General features: G+C 34.9%; 1 protein-coding gene across 10 annotated transcripts in view; it reads left to right on the top strand.

The window, feature by feature from the left end:
• Window positions 1-22,410, top strand: part of rapgef6 (Rap guanine nucleotide exchange factor (GEF) 6) — a 373,961-nt gene that overhangs the window by 124,368 nt on the left and 227,183 nt on the right. For all 10 annotated transcript variants that reach the window (XM_039775454.1, XM_039775462.1, XM_039775459.1 and 7 more), the window contains 3 exons: window positions 8,041-8,111; window positions 10,524-10,580; window positions 11,633-11,716. In XM_039775454.1, coding sequence (XP_039631388.1) covers window positions 8,041-8,111; window positions 10,524-10,580; window positions 11,633-11,716 — 212 coding nt within the window. The remainder of the gene's footprint in view (window positions 1-8,040; window positions 8,112-10,523; window positions 10,581-11,632; window positions 11,717-22,410) is intronic.

Raw genomic sequence — 22,410 nt, 5'->3', positions numbered from 1 at the left:
GAAAATTGATGTTTGGAAAGAACACTGATATTAGTAATTTGCATTTTGGGTCATTGAGTGATATGAACAAATTCAGTAGAATGTCTACACGATAATGCTTCATTATGTAGACTTTGTAGAAATAGCTTGTATTTGCAGGGATTTGAAGAATTCTCTTCAGTTAAAAATGTTACAATTTCAGTGCATCATTCGTGGTTTTTGGGCTTAATCCTTGCCCTTAAAGATTCTATATGAATAACCCTAATCCCCTCTATTCTTACCAATCATGTAATTGTATCTCTCCATTTTGAAAAGAAAAAAAAAAGTTTTTCAAGGCAGTAACTGATTATTGAATGTAGATGAACCTTTCTTTAGCTTTAACTAATTTGAGTATTTGAGCATTACTTATTGTGCTTGCAAAGACTGTCTAGTTAAATTATTGTTAGATACCATCTGTTGTTATCAATGAAAAAGACAGCCTTCTGCCCAATGATAGAGAGAGAGAGCATCCATTTTCTTTCCAAAAGGGGCCTGCCCTGTCTTTCACCAGAATAAGCTAGCTAGCATCAAACCCTGTAAGCTCTTTTGACAGGAAGGTTGGTACTTGAAGGCTTATTTTCATTTCATATGGAAGTGAATTTTGGACTCCGCATGCATACAAACTGATGGAGTAGAATTGTGGGTATGTCATGTATGGTGCTGGGGGTGGGAGGTTAAAGCTGGCAATCAAGCTCTGTGCATTCAGCATATTATATTCTTTTCTGTTGGTCATTGCAGCAGTGTACTGCCAGAGGTCAGAACACAAAATGAAACTACCTAGCTTTCTTTCACATAAAGAGTGCTGAACTGTGAGTGTTTATGTATTTTACCAGCTGAATGATTAAATGAGTTAAATGTTGTATTGTAAAACTATTTACAGGTCCCCTTTATTAAAGCAACTTCCAAAAAAATAAATTTTCATAAGCTACATTTGGCTAATTAAAATCAAGGTACCTTTACAATAACAACTTTTTAAAAACCAGAGCATTAAATTACATTTCAGGTGTGGGTTTATTGTACAACTATTTATGTAAATGTTATAAATGACTGAAAAGCCAGTACTGTAATTCCAAAATGATCAGATCAGCTAATAATATTGAAAGCCCTATTAAGCTTGATACTATTCATAAAAGAAAACTAAGAAAAGTCCAAAATTTAAAAGGTTAAAGTTTAAATAAATAAATATGCACTTTAGTGATTGCCATTATGGAGACAGGAATGGCAGCAGTGGCTCCCCAAGACTGTAGTTGTCAGTAAATGATACTGTACAGTGTGCTTCAGACAAAATCATGAGTAACAAGATGCACTTAAATACATATTTTTGGAGCTGGCAACCTGGATAAATCAATCAGTGGTCCAGGTCTTTTTTGTGTTTGACTCAGATCCTAATGACAATGTCAGTACCATCCAGCCCACAGTCCATTTATCTATTCATTATCGAACATGCTTAATCTAGTTCAGAGATGCAGCATCTTACTACCCTATGACATTTAAGGTAGGAAACAGATCTAAAAATAGCACTAGTCCATTGCAGAGCATGTGCACACACTCACTTCTTCTCATTAAGAACCAAATTTATAGTCATTCAAACTAATGTGTTTAACTTTTCAATGTAGTTGTAAACCCATAGTATAAAGTTTTTATATTGACATGGCCTTGATACAGAAGAAGGAAAAGGAGGAGAACACCATCATTGTTACCCTGGCAGTTGGAAAGCATCCGGTTGTCCTGTTTACTGGTGAATTTTTTTTATGTTTGGTTAGTGTGGCTGACATCGAAAAGCCTACTGACTTTACCACCCTTAGAGCAAAAACCTAGGCGGCAGCTACAGCTGGATTTACATTTATAATTGTAGTACATGTATTTGTTTCATTTTTTTTTGTCTTATAGTTTTTTGTTATTATGTAATTGTGAATTTGTTTGTTCAATATTACAATTAAAGCAGTATTTAATTAAGTGACTTTTACACGTTTACAGTCTCACACAATCGCTATTAGGCTATACTGACTAGATTAGATCGGGATGCCACCCATCTGTGTGTGTCACAATCCTGTCACCAACCTCAAATTTTTCCATATAAGTTGGAGGACCTGCTTGCATGGCTGCATGCAGGTTAACATCATATCCAGGGCGAAGCAATTGCAGGCTAAGGGCATTGTTCAAGGGAACAACGAAGTAGAGAAGGGCATCTTAATGTTTCCCATTAAGTAATATCCATCTGTTCATTCTTCCACTTGCAGGGGAGTACAGACATGCAAGCCTGTCTAGGCAGGAACATCATACAATATTTTCTGCACAATAATGTCACTCAATAGGAAAAATGAATGATCTTTCTGCTATATCATTATTAACTACAGTACATTTTAAAAGTCAATTTTGCAATTGGTACTATCCAGAGGATAGTTTCAAAGAACTGGTTACCTAAAGGTCAAAAATAGTGTGATTTTATGAATTTGTTTACTTTAAAGTGTTTATTGAAATCAAATACACTATTGTAAAGCCACAGCAGTTCTGAATGCATTTCAAATGATATATTTTTTTCTCCTCCTGAAGAGGGCACAATTGCTTCTAACAAGGCACAGCCTATCTCCCTCCCTATTTTTAAGTAGGTCTTGTTGAACATTCTTACTGGCAAATTGAAAGCAGCATATTGGTGGATCAGTGTTTTACAAATCATATCGATTACTAAAGAAGCTCAGCTCAATTATTTTCTGCCTAATGTACTTTTATCTGATCAGACTCTAAGCCTTTTACTGATAAAGTACATGCCAGTGTTGTAAAATTAGGGTTAATTAAAGGACTTATTTGCAAGGTTCCTCCAGTATTGCTTTATTTTTGGGGTATACTTAACCAGAAAAAGAGCTTGAAGTATATATTACAATCTTTGAAAAATAAAAGTTATTATTCCTGAGAAATACTGCAAGCTGTCAACCGAGGGTTCCCATTTGTTGCGAGTTATTCTGTCACAGAACTAAAGGGACACCTGTTTAGGAGAAGAAACCTCTTGTCTAAATAGGCCCTGTATTCCATGATACCATATGGCCATGTACAATGTGTTTTTTCTACCCACATTTGTTTGACACAAGTAGCTTCTGTCATCAGATAATGTCGACAGCTGGGGTTTGATGGTTTTGCTATTTAAAAGGCTTCTCATGTAAAGGTTGGGTATTGGTTGTTAGAATTTCTTTAGCAGAGGAGACTGTGATAGAAAGGGGTAAACATAGAGATCACCATTCTATCAAACATCTAAAAATGAGGAAATTCACCTGTATATTTCTAATGAATGGAAAAATTGAGATAATAATCCACTAGTTTGTAGTTCTTAACTGAAACACACTGAATTTAGAAGGATAATTTTGTTTTCGTTTTGGTCATCATTCCTTACAAAACCTAAATGAACGACTCTTCCTTGCCTGGTTTATTAGATGATTTTGTGTGTTGCCTTGCATAAAGGAGAAAACATTTTGGTTAGGAATGCTTCAGCATTTAAGTATAGAACTTTAGTGTATAACAGTGAGCCAACCTCCCCACGACCCTGTTCAGGATTAGGTAGGCTTACAGGGTATATATAGTATTGTAGTTGCATAGCTTGTCAGTTTACCTGATTATTTTATTTTTTTTTTTTCTTTTCACATGTGCCTTGCTACACTGCCAATCTTAGCCCAAAGTCACTTGTCAAGGATACATGAACTGTTCTAGAGAAAGGTCACTGCTTGCATGGTGGGGATTAAATAAAGTGGACTTCGAAAATTCAAGGTGTTTTCTTCATTCAAGTGTGCATCATGTATATGTAAATGTGGTTGTTATTCTCAATCTTGTGTTCAATCAAGCAAGGAATAATAGCTATATGCAAATGTGCCTGGTGTGATAGGACTTTCTTATTTAAAGTCAGTGTAAATCTGCATAGTATTTAGCAGACTGATGTACAGGTATTTAGTGTGAGTAAGGTTATGCTTTGTAGCAGGGCTGTGGAGTTGGAGTCGGAGACAATTTTGGGTACCAGGAGTCGGGGTAGGAGTCGGCAAAAAAGTATCAACTCTGACTCCTAATAAATTTAAATTGTAATGAAAAAAAAAAATACAGAAAGTTCAAATGTCCCATTTCACAAACAGTAGTCATAATTAAGTACTTCTCTGAGGTAAGAATAAAGCCCAGTACATAGTTGTGTTACTACTAGTGTGAAGTTCAGCTGAGCTATTATACAACCTGACATTCACATATTGTAATCTGGATTATGGTACATTACAAAAAGTGTTTTCATTTTATTTCAGATATAATGTGTTTAATAAGTTAATTTGAGTGTAAACAAGTGTAATGATGTAGGTGTGTGCTATGGCCTGATATGTGTTCAGGGGTTCTGTCTGCACTCTCCACATATGCTCGCTCCCACCCAGGGCTGAACTTTTAGCATAAGTTTGCATAGCACCTGTTCTAGAAGATTTTGCAATTAAAAAGGAACAGATTCTATGTATTGCGACAGATAATGCTTCTAATATGTTAAGCACAATTGAGAAAATAAATAAAGTAGATGAAGAAAGTGACAAACAGATATTAGAGGAAGACAGTTCCTCAAGTATTGGAGAAAGTTAAATTTTGGATAATATTGCTGAAGAAGCATCTAAGCTTACTACCATTCAACAAATGCATTGTGCTGTTCATACTCTTCAACTTGCAATAAGAGATGGATTGAAAGATCATCATGCAGCTACTCGAATTGGCAAATTGAGGCAAGTAGCTATTGCAGCCAGGGCCTCTAAAACATGCAATTTTGAAAAGGCGTGCAGAAAAAGGAGCCATTTTGGATTAAACAACACGCTGGGGAAGTACTTATTTGATGGTGTGCTTGAACTAAAAGACTTTCTTGAAGAACTAGACAATGAAACTGTTAACAACTGAAAGACAGTGTGCACAAGTGAAAAACTGGAAAGTCTATTTTCTTACCCCTTAACTGTAACCAAGAGGTTGCAATATGAAGATTTAACATCCAGTAAACTTTTCTTGGGATCCTTGTTGATCCAGAGGTTATTAGTGATGTGGCTAGAACTGTAACAGCAATGCCACCCACCCAAGTCAGTGTTGAAAGACTATTTTCAGCTCTAAAAATATTCAAGTCAGATTTAAGAGCTTCTATGAAAGAAGATCTGACAGAAGCAATTCTGTTTCTTAGAACACTGTATTGAGTTAATTTTGGCTTGCATTTAACAGCTATTCTACTCCACAACTGTATTCCAAGTTTAATATATAAACTGTTTTAGGTTTTCCAGCTTTTGTTTTTGTTTTATGTTCATGTAGTTAAGCTTTGTTTTTGTTTTAAAACTACTGAAGAAGTTCATTTATATTTTTTTAATTAAGTTCCTGTTCCTGATTTTTATGCATGCTACTACTTTATAGCCACTTGATTAAAAACAATAAATAAAACCTTATTATTTTCATTTTTTTGTCTTTTAACGGGAGAGAGCAGCAGGGGTTGAGGTAGCTTGGGGGGAGAGGCCCCAGCATGAGTGCCCTGGCCGTTGGGGACCCGAGTATTGGTCTAGTGAGGTAGCCTGTATGTACCTATGGGGCGAGGCCCATGAGGAATAAGCAGAGGAGCTGCCAGATAAAGGGAAAGGCACTGGGTTTTTTAAAAAAGGACTGTTCCTCCAGTATTTTAACCTCCTTTTTAATGGATTTGTTTTTGAATTTTTAACCTCCACCAATTCACCTGTTCTTATGGATTATTTAATTATGAACTTTGGACACTGCACTATTTATTCGGACACTGTTTTGATTGTTTGTAATAAAAGTACTGAACACTTTTGCATCTTCCCCTTGCTTCATGTGATGTCCTCATTTTTACTGTTCCCGGTCATGACTGTCAATGGTGTCCGGTCCAAGAGTCTCCCAAAACGGGAAGAAAGAGCATGGAGCAGGACCCGCACAGTTACACATAACCATAAGCTACCCTTCTCTAACTCTTACTCCATTTTTCTCCCTGCTGTCCATCTCTTTATTCCAATATCCTCCATGCCTTTGAGCAGGTGATGCTTTGACATGCTGATGAATCCATGGCACCTCACATTATCAGGGCAGGTGATGGGTTTCCACCTGGCCTACCTGCACTCAACAGTCAGCCCAGAGTACTTTGTCCTTCTTCCTCTTGGGGATGGCTTCTACTTCCTCCTCCAGTGGGACAGTCAGCTCTATGGGGAGCACTGTCCACCATACCACTATTTCTGACTGCAGATGTGACAATCTCCTGGGGGATCTGGAGTTGCCATCTGATGTTGACTCTCATCTTCCACTTGCCAGACACTAGGAATTGTGTTGGAGCTCCTGAGGTAGTGCCTTCTTCTCTCTCTACTCCTGCCTAATGAACTTTACATGCTGTTCTGATGACAACTGCAAACTTCTATTTGCCTCCTGCCTAAAGAACTCCAACACTTCAGCTGTCTTCCTTAGGACTTAGTCATGTTGCCATCTGTACTGTCCATTGATATTGCAGTCTTATAGACCATCTATATTGTCCTTTGATAGTGTAGTTTTTATAGGCTTGTATTTGGAGCATCACAGAGTGAACAGCTCTCTTCACTGGTATACTTTGAGAGAACATGGTAGGATATAACAGGTACATTTTGTTAAAAAGCTGAGCCAGGCTTGTGGGATTTTCCACATATCAGTAATTGTCCTGATAGTGACAGATTTTCATCTTGTCCAGCTCCCTTGGCACCCTTGTTATACAGCCTTAACCTTGGTCCACTCCTCCTCCATCAGAGCAGTAGAGCCTCTTCCTCTATCTCAGCCCAGTGCATCATGTTGGTACCCTGCCTATGACTTCCTGATGCTGAAATCTGGTATTAGCCAGGCCCACCACCACTTGGACATTGTACTTATGGCCAATATCTGCTTGAGAATGTGTGCCCTTCATAAGCTGGTCATTAAATTCCTTCAGCGCAGGCAAACATCACTGCAACCCTAGCAAATTCTGGATAAGTTAGCTTTCCCATCCATGGGTTTAGTTAGCAAATAAGCAGTTCTCTATGAAAGTGGCTTGTGTAGAATTTAGGTGTTTTATTCCATTTTTGGCCTTTTTTTTAATTCAGTTGATTTTTGTAACTGCATGCTTACTTTTTTGTATTGTGAAAAAAAAACAATGTGACCAGTTAGAATTGTGATTTTTATTTTATTAATAGTAAATCCACCTGTTGCCATTTATCCTGTATGGGAGAGGTTTAATTAGGAAATCTGTAACCTAAGCTGAGTATTCTTTTCTTATACCTCCTCTTGTTATTACCTTTTAGCTAATCTGTAGGCTTCAGACTCAAAGTTTAGTCTAAAAATGATAGTATATGCATTGCCTACTTTTTATATTTTAGTCAACGTATATACCATTATCCATTTGTGGAACCTGCTTATTGAAAATGTAAGAGTTACATGGTGCCAGAAATGATTGGTGCAAAGCATTTAAACAGCCATCATTCGCAGACATGGTTTTACTCCATAACCAAGCACACTCACAAGCACACCCTCCAACTCCCACCACTTAAAGCTCACCATTTAACTTTTAGATGTGGAAGGAACACATGGGCAATATAGTACTGATTTCTTTTTTTTTTCTTCTCCCCTCCTTGACCTTGATAAGGCATTACGTTTTTTCTTTTTCCCCTCAATTTTTTTTTCTGATGATTACGTTGGATGCACCTTTCACAGTGTGCCTAAACCCAGTTTAGGCAACACTGATGAGGCAGGATGAATTGCAGAATGTGCACACTTTTAATTTTTCTCTAATAACTATGTATTCTCTCCTACACACAATATAGTAAATGGTCCAGTGCTGACTTGGAAATAGTGGAATTCTTTAATATACTGGTCAATTTCCAAATTAGTCTTCTTTTCGGTCTTGGAAAAAGAAGATGTTTGCTGTTTATGTTCTGCACATTCGCTCATGTTTCTTTTTTTGGTTCTCTTTTCACTTACTCATTGGTTTAACAAAACAAAATTGTGGAAGAAGTCTCAGGTTTTTTTTTTTTTTTTGTTTTTCAGGATTTAAATATTATTTATTCTCACTTTCATGGTATGGACATACTGTCTCATCTCAGGGAACATCAGCTAAGGTATGTAAGATTCATACTCCCATGTTATTTGTAATAGTGTTTTTTTCACAGCATGTTAAATGTTATATACATTCTTATAGTCTCAGTTGGATGAATGAGTGAATAGGTAGATGAACATACTTTTTTTTTAGAAATGCTCTGATTGATTGGCCACCAATCCAAATTGGCGGATTTTTACTAAAAAAGATTTGATTGTTAAATTGGTCGATCATAAAATCTGATCTTTTCAGCCCCTGCTTTTATAAGCTTTATGATAATTTAGTTGCAGTGATTGCTCCTTTAGGTTTTTGTTTTTTTGCATTTTAGCTTTTATGTTAAAGAAAGTAGAATAATAAACTGAGAAAAGCAAAATCGGAGAAGACATGCAGTGATTTGCCAAGAAAAACTACTTTAATGAATTTAGACCTTTTTATTTTGCCCTTTAAATGACCAAGGACACCATATCAGTTTGGACAGCAAGATTGTTTTAAGTGCAACGGCTTACATTTTTAATTGGGAAAAAAGAAAGATGAAGAATATGAAATTGCTGCATAGTAAACAATAAGCATGTTAGCTTAAGAGCAAAATGTATCTTTTACTTATAAACCTGTTAAGCATGTTAGTCTTATATCTTCCTGATAAACAACATATGTACATTTTCGACATAAAGATTTGTATTGTGTTTTATTATTTTTTTCTTTGAATGAATTTATTGTCATTCAGTATCTGTTTTGGTAAGAAACAAGTACTGCTTAATTAAAACGGTAATCCATAATTTACAATTATGCCTCACACCTTTTTAAATATACAAAATGTATATTTTAACAGTAAAAAATTATTGTACAATTAAAGATTAAATGATTACAAATTAATAAAACCTGTAAGGACATGTATATTAACATTAACACAGTGTTTAATTGCCAGTATTAATTGTGTGTGAATATATATGTATATATAATTTTTTACATATATCATTTTTGTTTTTGTTACAGAAATGGTGAAAACTACTTTTTTAATTGAGCCTTGTAATTATAAAAGGGATTTTATTTTCTTTTATGCCATATGTATTGTAGATACATGTTTTTGTACATATTTTATTAGTTTAAGTATGTATTTTAAGGAGATTTAATTAATTTTAGTATTTTTATGGCCACTGAAGAGTAATCCTACAGAATTTCATTTTGTTAATAAAATAATTAACACCTGTGGTCTATTGTTTTAAAAATACCAAAGGTAACACTTTAATATAGAACACAAGGCTTCTTCTATGTGTCTGGTTATGCAGGAGCTTAGTGTAGAATGTTTTTTAAAGGATAAAGAAAAAAAATCTGAATCGGAACTGGTATTGGAGTTGGACGATCTAGTAACATGAAATTGGTGATCAGTATTGGCTTTAAAATAGCCTAATTAGAGCATCCCTAATAATTTTTATGTTAAGTACCTTGCATTATATATTGTGACTATCAGAGGTAAGCATATGTTAATTTTTTGGCTTATGCTTTATTAAACACTGAAATGTTGTTACTCAGGTCAGTGTGTTTCTATTTTTTAAGTGTAGCTCTGTGAAGGAAATGCAAAAAGAGGCAGGTCCTGTGTCTTAGGATCAGAGGCTGCATCTACTTAGTGTAGAGTCTACATACTGTATTCTTCTGCTGTTTGCATGTTATTTTCTGTCACATCCAAAACGTCATATACTATATGGACAAAAATTGTATTGGAACACAATTCTTAATTTTTGAATTCAGAGTTTCAATCAGACCCAGTTACTACGGGTGTGTAAAATCAAGCACCTAGCCATGCAGTCTCCATTTACAAAGATTTGTGAAACAAAATGGTCATTTTGAAGAGATCAATGACTTTGAGCATGGTACTTTAATAGAGTGCCACTTTTTGCAATAAGACGGTTCCTGAAATTTAATACCTGCTGGATATTCCATGGTCAACTGTAAGTAGTATTATTGGAAACTGGAAGTGTTTAGGAACAATAGCAACTCAGCCACGAAGTGGAAGACCACATACAGTTACTGCTGATTCCATAGCTGAAGAGTTTCAGATTTCCTCTGGCATTAACTCTTTGGCAGGAGCTTTGTGGAATGGATTTCCATGGCTGAGTAGCTGCATGCAAGCCTCACATTACCAGGGCCAATGTCAAGCATCAGATGGAGTGGTGTTAAGCACACCGCCACTGGGCAGTGCAGCAGTGGGAATATGTTCTATGGAGTGAATCTTGCTTCTCTGTTTGGTAGTCAGATGGGCTAGTCTGGGTTTGATGGAGGCTGGGAGAACATTACCAGCCTGACTGTATTATGCCAACTGTGAAGTTTGGTGGAGGAGGGATAATGGTGTGGGGCTATACATGTTTTAGTGGTTGTTGTGGGTTTTAAGCTTGCAAGTGCACTTGCAAAATAAATTTTATTTTTCTCTTCCTAACAGATCAATGTGCACTGTAGCTCGTTATGAGAGGCACGAAGCCAATCATGTTCTGTTTTAGTAAGTACTTAAGTCTTTTAAATTTGAGAGAGAAAGTCAGTTATTCCATATCATATTGAACTTTAATTCTGGCCACCCCAGAATTATATACCTTGCCCAAGGCTTCTAGCTGACCTCCTTTACTGCGGAAATTTGTATTGATTTCCTTTCTACTTAAATACTGCAGCTGTTGTGTAAAATAGATATGGAAATTTCAGAGTGAGATTCTGTAAGTATATTTAAATAATTTTAGATCAAATGATGTAAAGGTTTCACTATACTCTCTACAGAGTAAAGAAATCCCTGGTAATACTAACACTACAAATATTATACTTACAAATTAAAAAAAAACTGCATTCAGCCAACATAATGCCTAAACATATGATAGCTTGTCACTTTATGAGAAACATTGCTTTATAACTGAATAAGTATTTATCACTATAGTGAGGTGTCATGCATACTATGAGTAAGGAGTAGAGTGAAAATGACAGGCTACTGCACACTACCTAATAGCCTTTGGTTCAATATGTTTTACAGAAACAATTGCATTGCATTTATTATTGTCAATGTTTACCTAGTATTTCTAATAGGCAATAATTCCCTCTCAGATATTTGAGATAGGTGGTATTTTTATTTGTAATAAGTTCACTAGAGATTTTTTTTTTTTTTTATATATAAAGAAAAAAGGGTTTCATTGAGACATGGCATAACTGCTCATTAAATATATGCCACAGCTCTAATATATATATATATATATATATATATTTTTAAGTGTCACTGACTGATTAATGATGTTTACTTTTCCTGGCATTTACAAATTAAATATACAAGTTAACAATAAGTAATACTTTCTCACATAGCATCAATTTTAGCATACTTTACTATTATACAATTAAAGTAGGAGACAAAAAAAACTGTTTTGCTTTATACTTCATAAAAGAGGTGGTTATTTGCAGTGAATATTTGTTTACATTTGCTGTATTGATTTAAAACTGAGAGAGAAAGGAAATTGTCACTGATTAGAATTAATGTTGTTTTACTTCCCGGCTACTTGTCTGTTTTCCCTTTTTCAGCCCTGACAGCCTTTCTACTTGTTGGTATATTCTTCTGTCAGGATCTGTCTTCATGAAGGAATCAATGTTCTTGCCCAGATGTTGGTAAGCAGTGTAAATCTTTTATAATTTTCTTAACTTGTTGTTACGATACTAATTGTCTGAGCATAACTTTCAAAATTTACTTATGTATTACTTTAAGAATGTGAACTTTTTAAAAAAGCATAAAACAACCATATCCATGCACAAAAGAGACTATGTAAAAGTGAGCTGTGAAAGTGGAAAGAAGTATATTAATTTCTCATTCTCTATTTGGCATGTATTTATACCAGGTGCTCCTGTTTGTGTTTAGGAATCTCATGTGGTTGCCTGTTTCAATGGATTTTTCAATGTGACTTGAGTCCAGAAAAGTAATTTTTATATAATATTTTTTTTTTACAGTCATGGTATTTAGGAAGTTATGTTCTTCAATTAAGTATTTTTTTTTTTATAATTTTTAAAAAACTAGGGGACTTTGCTCGCCAACCCCCGTTTTTGTTTTTCTGGATACACACTTTTAAGATTTTTTTTTCTGTGAAAACAATATTTTGAATCTTTCGAGTCCCAACGTGCTGAATCTTTTCAATGAGGTCCGTGAGGCATGTGTTTAATGACTTTGTACCATAATTCAGGATTGCTTTCTCTGTTTGGAATTTCAGCACAGGTAAAACGATCTACATCATCAGCAGTTAATTATTTTTTTGCAAAGTAACCAATAAATGCATGTGAGCTAAACTCTTTGAAACTCTTTTGACTTAAACTTCAAAGCCTTACAATATTTACATACTTCTGACATATCGCCTATGTCCATATATTCAGTCTCTCTTCGCCTTTTTGTTTTTTCTCCGAGTAATAATTTCTGTTTCTTTACGTTAATGGGATGTTTACTTTCTTTTTTTTTTGACACTGTCATTTTTTTCTGCTTTCATATTCTGTATCTTGCTGTTTATGTGTTTCATGACTAAGTTTTTTTGAGTCTTTTGAATTCCAGTTTTCATTATCTTTAACCTGCTCTGCATGTGTTTGGCCCCCGTGTTTTTTAACCTTTTTATGACGTTTTACTTTGTTTTGTACTCTGTCTTTTATTTCTGGCCTCGCTTTGTCCTGCTTTTTTTTTTAATGACACCTGGTCTGTGGTGATTATTTTCCCTTTTTCGACTCATAATTTCCCTTTGTTTTTGCTCCTGTGATCTTTACTTTCTTTTTTTTTGGATTCTTTCTAATTTTACTACTTTCTTATTCTTTAACTTTCTCCACATGTGTATCACGCCAACTATTTTATTTTTTTTTTTGAGCTTTTCGAATTCCACTGCTTTCATAATCTCTAACCTGCTCTGCCTGTGTATAGTGCCAACGTCTGGATTGGACGTGCTTTTTTTTTCAGTTCCACTTGTTCCGGGCTGATAATTACTTTCCTTATTTTCTGAATTTGCACTTAGATTATTCTTTTTCTTTTTTGTCTCTCCAACACTTTTGAGTCTGTTTTCTCAGCGCTGCTTTCTTCTTCGCTTTGTTGTCTACGTTTCTTTTATAACGTATTGTCCTTATACGCTTTATATGCGCTAAGAGCCATGAATCTGTGTGTGCTGAAAGCTAACATATGACCGAGTGTGTTTGCTGGCTGGCCTTGCTCTAATTTAATTGTAAGTAGGGCGTGTCTTGCAAGAATCTCATGTTCTACGTCATCGCGAGAAGGTCCTGTGTCAATCTCTTGGCACAAAGTCTCATGTTTAAAGTCCCCACGAGACGCTCCGTGGCCAATCTCTGTAGTGTTGTGGGTCTTTTAAGTGTCTTCCGTGATCTTAACGTGAAGATCACGTTTCGTCGCCCTACTGTTTTTCTCCAGGATTTTTTTTTATAATAGAGAGATATTGTGTCTATTCTTGACTTTCAAGTAATGATTTACATCTTGACATTGTGCATAAGTTTGTCCAACATTTAATCCATATTATTTTTAAGAACCTTTTTTTTTTTTTAAATGATTCTGCTGTTTTAAAAGACGCCTGGATGCGCTCTTCACCTTACTGCCTGCCCCTTGCTCTGTGTGAAACCTTTGACCCAGGCATGGTTTCTTCTATGACATTTTGTGAATACTGCATTTACTTTTGTTATTTTGTGAGTGATTCATGCACTTATGATAATATTGTTGTCAGTTATAGATGTGAAAGCTGTGATTTTATTATTATTATTTTTTTTTATATCCACTCGCATGCACGCACCCACCAATATGGAAGTGCCACTTCCTAAATAAGAGCTACTTATTTGTCCAGTTTTCAGTTTGCTAATGAACGCCATTTCCATTGCTAATACTATACAGCTGTATTATCCTCCCTGCTTGTTTGGAAATAGGTGATCAGGAATAATTTCTTCTAATTACCCTTGGAAAAGTGAGTACCACAAACATGTTGATCAGCTTTCTGTAGGTCTTCATTTGGATTGTTAACTTAAAACATACGTTCTATAAGCTGCAACTTTAAACTTGGTCTTACACTACAGGGATGGCCTCTAGACAGATTTGCTCCTCAACATGAATTCTTAAATAGCATTTTTATTTGTATATATTTTTAATAAAAATGTTCTACATAAGTATAGCATAATAAAAATTAACTGAATCAAAATTACTATTTGCCAAAAATGAAAATGTGGCAGTTTTCCTAGATAGCAGTGCATTGCAGGTCTGATCACTGACTCCTGCAGAGAAGCAGTTTTCAAACTTGTCAAGTCTCTTGTGATGGTGAATTCAGTAGTTCAACATCTGCCATTGTGTACAGTATACAACTTTTAACCTAGTAATACCGCTCATTGGTCTTGGTGCAGTTTTACTTTATTTGTGTGCATTAACAGCGTTATTTTAGTAGCTTTGTTAGCCACATGCAGTGGTAGGCTAGGCTGTTGAATTTTTATGACTATGTTAATCTTTTATTTTTTAATTTTGTTTACTGTTATGATTTTCATTGCACTGGGTTCGCTTACCGCGTCCTCCCTGCGTGGAGTTTGCATGTTCTCCCCATGTCTGTGTGGGTTTCCTCCGGGTACTCATGGTTTCCTCCCACAGTCCAAAGACATGCAGGTTAGGTGCATTGGAGATTCTAAATTGTCCCTAGTGTGTGCTTGGTGTATGGGTGTGTGTGCGTCCTGCCCGGGGTTTGTTTTCTGCATTGCACCCTGTGTTGACTGGGATTGGCTCCAGCAGACCCCCGTGACCCTGTAGTTAAGATATAGCAGGTTGGGTAATGGATGGATGTATGCTATATTCAATGTGTTGTTTTGGGTTCCTTGTATATGGATGCCACCTATGCGTGAAATGTGACAAATTGAACCTCTTCTAGATTCTGGGTTTTTATACCAACAATATAATGTATATGTAATGTATTTTAGTTGAAAAGCAGTATGCTGCTTAACTGCTTTAGATGTGTGTAGTTCCATGCTGTTTTGCTCATTTATATAAAAAATCCACCTACAATTGTTACTGTGAACAGAAGCATCCTTATTTTATGAAAAAAGTAATTGGTGATAAAATGTATTACTTCCAGTTTCCTTTTGTTGTTATAAACATACTTCAGAAAAGCTGAAGGCAATGTTTTCTAAAACTGTAATCTTTGGTGCTTCAAAGTTGATGTATTTGGTCATTTTTAAGACATTTGTTTTCATGTATGGTCTTGTGCACATGAACACCATTAAACTGCAAGAATAGTCACAGTAGGTTTTAAAAGTTATAAAGAAATGCTTCATTTAATTACTCAAAACTCCACTAATGTATTCCATGCTTATAAAATTTAATTTCAACTTGAAAAATACTGAACCTCACAACATTTTTCTGTATAACTGAGATATTCATAGTATCTTGTGTAGTATATTTTCACCTTGTATGGGACAAAGTTATAGGCTCATATCCATGTTTAAATAATTACAGGTATTAAATGGAATAGGTGTCTATATCCATGGCTTTCCAGCCATTTGTTTTTCCTTCATTAAGTAATTTATCTCCAAACATAAAAATAATAAATGTATTCTAATTTGTAAATAAATGTGAATACGTATACAGAATAGTGAACTTGATGAAACTCAGTCGAGTTAACAACCTAAGTGAGAAGGACATAAGCCACAACCTGCCAAGAAAAAATTACCAGCTCTGTTTACTAAAGAGATTTGGTAGAAAATGTTAATTTTATTAAATGGATTTCTTCAATGTCAGGGAGGAAATACATATGGAATCTCATAAATGTCATGAGCATATTCAAATTTTAGTGGAATCCTTGAATGAAATTCTGCTCCCTCGTGTGTCTATAGTTAAAGTAAGTGATATCAGGCATTGACAACAAGATCACCAACAAAAGACTACATATAAACAACTCTTAGGACAACGACTTAAGGTGCTGAGTCATGTGTATTGTGTCTTTGAAGGGAAGGATTGTAAAAATACCTCATTTATGACCTAATTTTGCACAAAGGATTTTTAAAAATGGTTTTGTTTTAGGACCACCTTGAAATCAAAGACCATTGTTTGGTTGAATCAAAATATGAAACACATTTTGCTTACCAGGAAAAAAATACAGAACATTTTTTCCTTCTCACAGTTAGACCTTTCACATAAGAGTCTCCCCTTCAGTAATATTGCAAAATATAGGATGTTGGTGAGGAATGTTTTGTCACATCTACTTGAAAATAAACATAAATAGCAACACACTTTTACAGTGACTTCTGAAAAAGTGTATTTGTCCTACATAGGTTCTTGTGGCCACATGTATAAACATACAGGTAGGCACAGAGAAAACCATTTACACAGTCTTGTAATCTACACTACCATATGTTCCTTATGAAGGTAATAATGATTTTGTACATTCTGGTGTATTAAATGGCATATGGTATTATACAGTGTTTAAAGAAGCAGTCACTGAAAATATCCAATTAATTTCATTTTCTTGTATTTTGTTGACAGATAATGTGCTTTTAGCATTCTTGAATTTTCATGTATTTGTGCTATGTGGTGCTTTATGGTATTTAGGAAAACATGTACAGTACTTGAAATTTTCAAATAATTGGACATTGAAATTATTTTTTTTCTGTGTCTGAATTACTTGTTCCAGTTGGATATTGTTTCCTTGATCATAAGTGTACTTTAATATGTACTTAATAGATATGAGGAACTTTTAATATTTATGTTCTTTTTTGCTCTTTCCCCTGCCACTGGTAATCATAGCTCCACTATACCTGCTGTGGGGTAACTTGTTCCATGCTTTTCACATGAAATGGTTTTGACAGCAAGAGCTTGTGATGTTACTGGTCTTTTTCATAAGCACTGCTTTAAACACAGATTAGATTTTGCACCATGATTTATTTGGATGGGAGACAGAGTCACATAGTGGTTAATGCTGTCCCTCCTTCACAGCTCCATTTACAGCCCAGTTGCATGTGATGTTTGCAAGCTCTTCTAAAATTTGTGGTTGATTTGTTCACTAGTATCATCACACATTCCAAAGATGTACAAACATAAAAAATTATGTTTTTGTAAATTAATATGTGCAGGATGGAGTGCTGCACCACATAGTGTGGATTCACAACTTCGGTTTGTTGGTGGCATGTGTTTGGGACCTTTTATTGTTTAAAAAAAAGTAGTTCAGAATGTGTCAATATGGAGTGAGCCAACGTCAATTTGAATATTTAATTCAAAATGATTTAAAATAGGTGTATGAAGGTAGGTAGGTAAGAAGGTTTTTATTATGAAGTATGTTTAGGTGTATACCACTAAAATAATTTTTAATTCTATGGATGGGGATTTTTAATATAAATACAGTACCTGATATGATTTAGCACTGGTACTGTTGGTATCCTGACAGCAGAGGGGATGATTTTTATGGAATAGGAATGCTCCAATCAGATTTTTTAAGGCCAGTACCGATCACCGATTTCATGTTACTTGATCAGCCAATTCTGATACCAATTTTTTTTTTGTCCTTTAAAAAGCTTTTTACCCTAATCCCCTGCATAACCAGACAAATAGAAGTTTTATGTCCTATATTAAAGTGTGTTTTGATAATTATAATAATACTGTTTTATGAACAAAATGAAATTCTGTAGGCTTACTATTCAGTGACCATAAAATATTAAAATAAGTAAAATTTCTGTAAAAGACATGTTAAGTAATAAAATTTGTGCAAAATATTTATCCATAATACATTCAGCATTAAAGAAAATAAAATGCTTCTTATAATTAAAAATTGTCATATTGTTTAGTTTTTTTTCCCCTCATGTACCTATTTGGAACAAGGCTTAATTTAAAACAGTAGTTTTCACCATTTCTCTAACAACAAAAATATATTCACACACAATCAATTGTTATTTGCAATTAAATGCTGCTTAAATGTAAATATACAAGAACTTATATGTTTTAATCATTATAAATAATTAATTGCACTACCTCTTTTTGTTTTTAAAATATACATTTACTATATACAGGTGTGTTTTTCCTTCAGTTCATCATAATTCTTGAGGTGTAAATATAAAATATGGATTACCATTTTAATTATGTAGTATTTGTTTCTTACCAACCTAATGATGTATTATCACCTCTTGTTCACTGATACAATAATTTTACATTTGCTACTCTTTGTTTACACTGCAGGAAGTTTTCTGCAAAAGGAAAAAAAAAGATGCACCCTGGCTCAAGTACTGTAATACTTTGTGTAAAGGAGCACTACAGCTAAATTACCATAAAGCTTAGAAAAGCAGGAGCTGAAAATATTGCTTTTTGTGATCAGCCTTTTTTCCCCCGATAACTGATTGAGTTTTTTTTAGTGAAAATCGGCCGATTTTGATCGGTGGCCGATTGGTTGGAGCATCCCTAGTATGGGACATGTTTCTTTCTATAAACCAACATTCCTTTTTTTTTATTTCTTTGTCTGTTATGCTTAGCTTCCATGGTGTTTCTCCCTTTGTGGAATTAGTTTGCAAAAGGAGAAGTTAATAAAGCTGTATACCACTAAATTAATTCTCAAGCTTTTTTCAGCATCTCATTTAAGGTGTTTTTAATTTGTTAACATTGCACACAAGGATATCTCATTATTAAATCCAGATGTTAGGCAGTGTGTCAGGTTAGAGGTCAGCCTCTATAGTTTTTTTTTTGATATTGGATTTAATCAACTGAACTTTTATTGCTTTCTGGTTCAAAAAAATATATTGTGCAAGAGTCATTGGTTGTTGCATAATCCTTTTAGTTTACAGAAAAATGCGGACAGTGTCATATATTTTGCACTATGTAGGACTATGCATGTTAATATAACAAGCATTAAGATAGCCTGTATAAATTCACTATATAGTGATTTTCCATTGAACACTAATAATATGTAAAATAATAATATGTAAAATATGTATAGATAATAAAAATCTATACATATTTTAAGTCCTTTATTAGGTCTAACAGGAGATTCCAGAGAACAAATATTCTAATGAAAAGTTATAGTAAACAGTTTGTAAACAGTTTGTTTGTGTGTTTTGTTTACATTCCCATACCTTCTTTAAAAGTAAAGTCATGTTGAAATCATTCGCTGCACAAGGTGCATACCAAATTACTTGGCACTACTGCTCATTTTCAACAGCAAAATAGTGGTACCCTTTGAGAAACAAAGAAAATGATAAAAATGGAAATGTCAAAGTATAAGAATTAATAAATGGTAAAGGAAATAAATATTATGAACACATTAATTTGCTGAGAGTGGTTTTAATCATCCACACTTTCCTGACAAAAATGAGTATCAGATGTATTATTTTACCTTGTTTTCCTTTAATTGTATATTATTTTAGGGCTGCACGGTGGCACAGTGGTAGCGCTGCTGCCTCGCAGTTAGGAGACCTGGGTTCGCTTCCCGGGTCCTCCCTGCGTGGAGTTTGCATGTTCTCCCGTGTGCGTGGGTTTCCTCCGGGCGCTCCGGTTTCCTCCCACAATCCAAAGACATGCTGGTTAGGTGCATTGGCGATTCTAAATTGGCCCTAGTGTGTGCTTGGTGTGTGGGTGTGTTTGTGTGTGTGTCCTGCGGTGGGTTGGCACCCTACCCAGGATTGGTTCCTGTCTTGTGCCCTGTGTTGGCTGGGATTGGCTCCAGCAGACTCCCGTGACCCTGTGTTCGGATTCAGCGGGTTAGACAATGGATGGATGTATATTATTTTTCCAATTTTATTCAGATTTTTTTTTCGGGACAGAAAAAAATGAACTATTTGACATATATTAATAAGGACAGTGACAGAATAAGTATATCCAACATTAGCATGTGATTTGCACAAAGTTTCATTGCAATATATATTATCCTGATTTTGTTACCAGAAGATTGATGGAAGCAATTACTAGATAGTCTTAAGTTGAAAGGGGTGGAACTGTAGATGGAGGTTGATGCTGGTTTGTGCAAATGCTGTCAGAATTCTTTACTAAACCATATGTTCATTTATCTGGTAGTAGCTGTGAGCTCTACTCAGGAAATTGATATTTTTTCCATAAAGCAGCTGAGTGCTTAAAGGAGTGAGAGATTATGAAGCTGAGCTGCTAAATGTCTTTTATGTTGTTTTGGACTAATGAAAGTCTTCAGTGGAAAGAATTTTAGTGTGTTCTCTATTCATTTTATATCCTTCGTTTTTTGTTCTTTTATCCTAGGATATGTTATTCCTTTCTTAAAGAATTTGCATAATTCAGTACCGAATAACAAAAAATGTACAGGACAAGCTTGCGATATTGTGATGAATGATAAAAAAAATTGATTATTGAGGTTTTTAGTTTCCCTTAAGTACCACCGAAAACCGAACTTGTGGTAATACTGAAAGGGAGTCTGTAGGGAAGAACGGCTGTGAATACTTATGTACATGTGATTTCTCAGTTTTTTTATTTTTAATAAATTTGCAAAAATCTCAAGTAAACTTTTTTCACGTCATTATGGGGTGTTGTGTGTAGAATTCTGAGGAAAAAAATGAATTTAATCTATTTTGGATACAGGTTGTAACATAACAAAATGTGATACGCTGTGAATACTCACTGGATACACTGGATACACAATATATATATATATATATATATATATATATATATATATATATATATATATATATATATATATATAATATATGCAGGTGCCGGTCATAAAATTAGAATATCATGGCAAAGTTGATTTATTTCAGTAATTCCATTCAAAAAGTGAAACTTGTATATTAGATTAATTTATTACACACAGACTGATGTATTTCAAATGTTTATTTCTTTTAATTTTGATGATTATAACTGACAACTAATGAAAGTCCCAAATTCAGTATCTCAGAAAATTTGAATATCAATGAAGACCAATGCAAAAAAAGGATTTTTTAGAAATGTTGGCCAACTGAAAGGCATGGAGTCGATCAGTCTGTGGCACTGCTCAGGTGTTATGAGAGCCCATGTTGCTCTGATAGTGGCCTTCAACTCTTCTGAATTGCTGGGTCTGGCGTATCGCATCTTCCTCTTCTCAATACCCCATAGATTTTGTATGGGGTTAAGGTCAGGCGAGTTTGCTGGCCAATCAAGAACAGGGATACCATGGTCCTTACACCAGGTACTGGTAGTTTTGGCACTTTGTGCAGGTGCCAAGTCCTGTTAGAAAATGAAATATGCATCTCCATGAAGTTTGTCAGCAGCAGGAAGCATGAAGTGCTCTAAAACTTCCTGGTAGACGGCTGCGTTGACCTTGGACCTCAGAAAATATATATGTGTGTAGCAGAATACCCGCGCTTCGCAGCGGAGAAGTAGTGTGTTAAAGAAGTTATGAAAAAGAAAAGGAAACATTTTAAAAATAACGTAAGATGATTGTTAATGTAATTGTTTTGTCATTGATATGAGTGTTGTTGTCATATCTATCTATATCTATATATATATATATATATATATATATATACAGTGGTGTGAAAAACTATTTGCCCCTTCCTGATTTCTTATTCTTTTGCATGTTTGTCACACAAAATGTTTCTGATCATCAAACACATTTAACCATTAGTCAAATATAACACAAGTAAACACAAAATGCAGTTTTTAAATGATGGTTTTTATTATTTAGGGAGAAAAAAAATCCAAACCTACATGGCCCTGTGTGAAAAAGTAATTGCCCCTGAACCTAATAACTGGTTGGGCCACCCTTAGCAGCAATAACTGCAATCAAGTGTTTGCGATAACTTGCAATGAGTCTTTTACAGCTCTGGAGGAATTTTGGCCCACTCATCTTTGCAGAATTGTTGTAATTCAGCTTTATTTGAGGGTTTTCTAGCATGAACCGCCTTTTTAAGGTCATGCCATAGCATCTCAATTGGATTCAGGTCAGGACTTTGACTAGGCCACTCCAAAGTCTTCATTTTGTTTTTCTTCAGCCATTCAGAGGTGGATATGCTGGTGTGTTTTGGGTCATTGTCCTGTTGCAGCACCCAAGATCGCTTCAGCTTGAGTTGACGAACAGATGGCCGGACATTCTCCTTCAGGATTTTTTGGTAGACAGTAGAATTCATGGTTCCATCTATCACAGCAAGCCTTCCAGGTCCTGAAGCAGCAAAACAACCCCAGACCATCATACTACCACCACCATATTTTACTGTTGGTATGATGTGCTTTTTCTGAAATACTGTGTTCCTTTTACGCCAGATGTAACGGGACATTTGCCTTCCAAAAAGTTCAACTTTTGTCTCATCAGTCCACAAGGTATTTTCCCAAAAGTCTTGGCAATCATTGAGATGTTTTTTAGCAAAATTGAACGAGCCCTAAT

The sequence above is a fragment of the Polypterus senegalus genome, chromosome 13, assembly GCF_016835505.1.
Source record: "Polypterus senegalus isolate Bchr_013 chromosome 13, ASM1683550v1, whole genome shotgun sequence".
Classification (NCBI taxonomy): Eukaryota; Metazoa; Chordata; class Cladistia; order Polypteriformes; family Polypteridae; genus Polypterus; species Polypterus senegalus.
The sequence above is the reverse complement of the archived record's forward strand: the minus strand, read 5'-3'. Positions and strand labels throughout refer to the sequence as shown.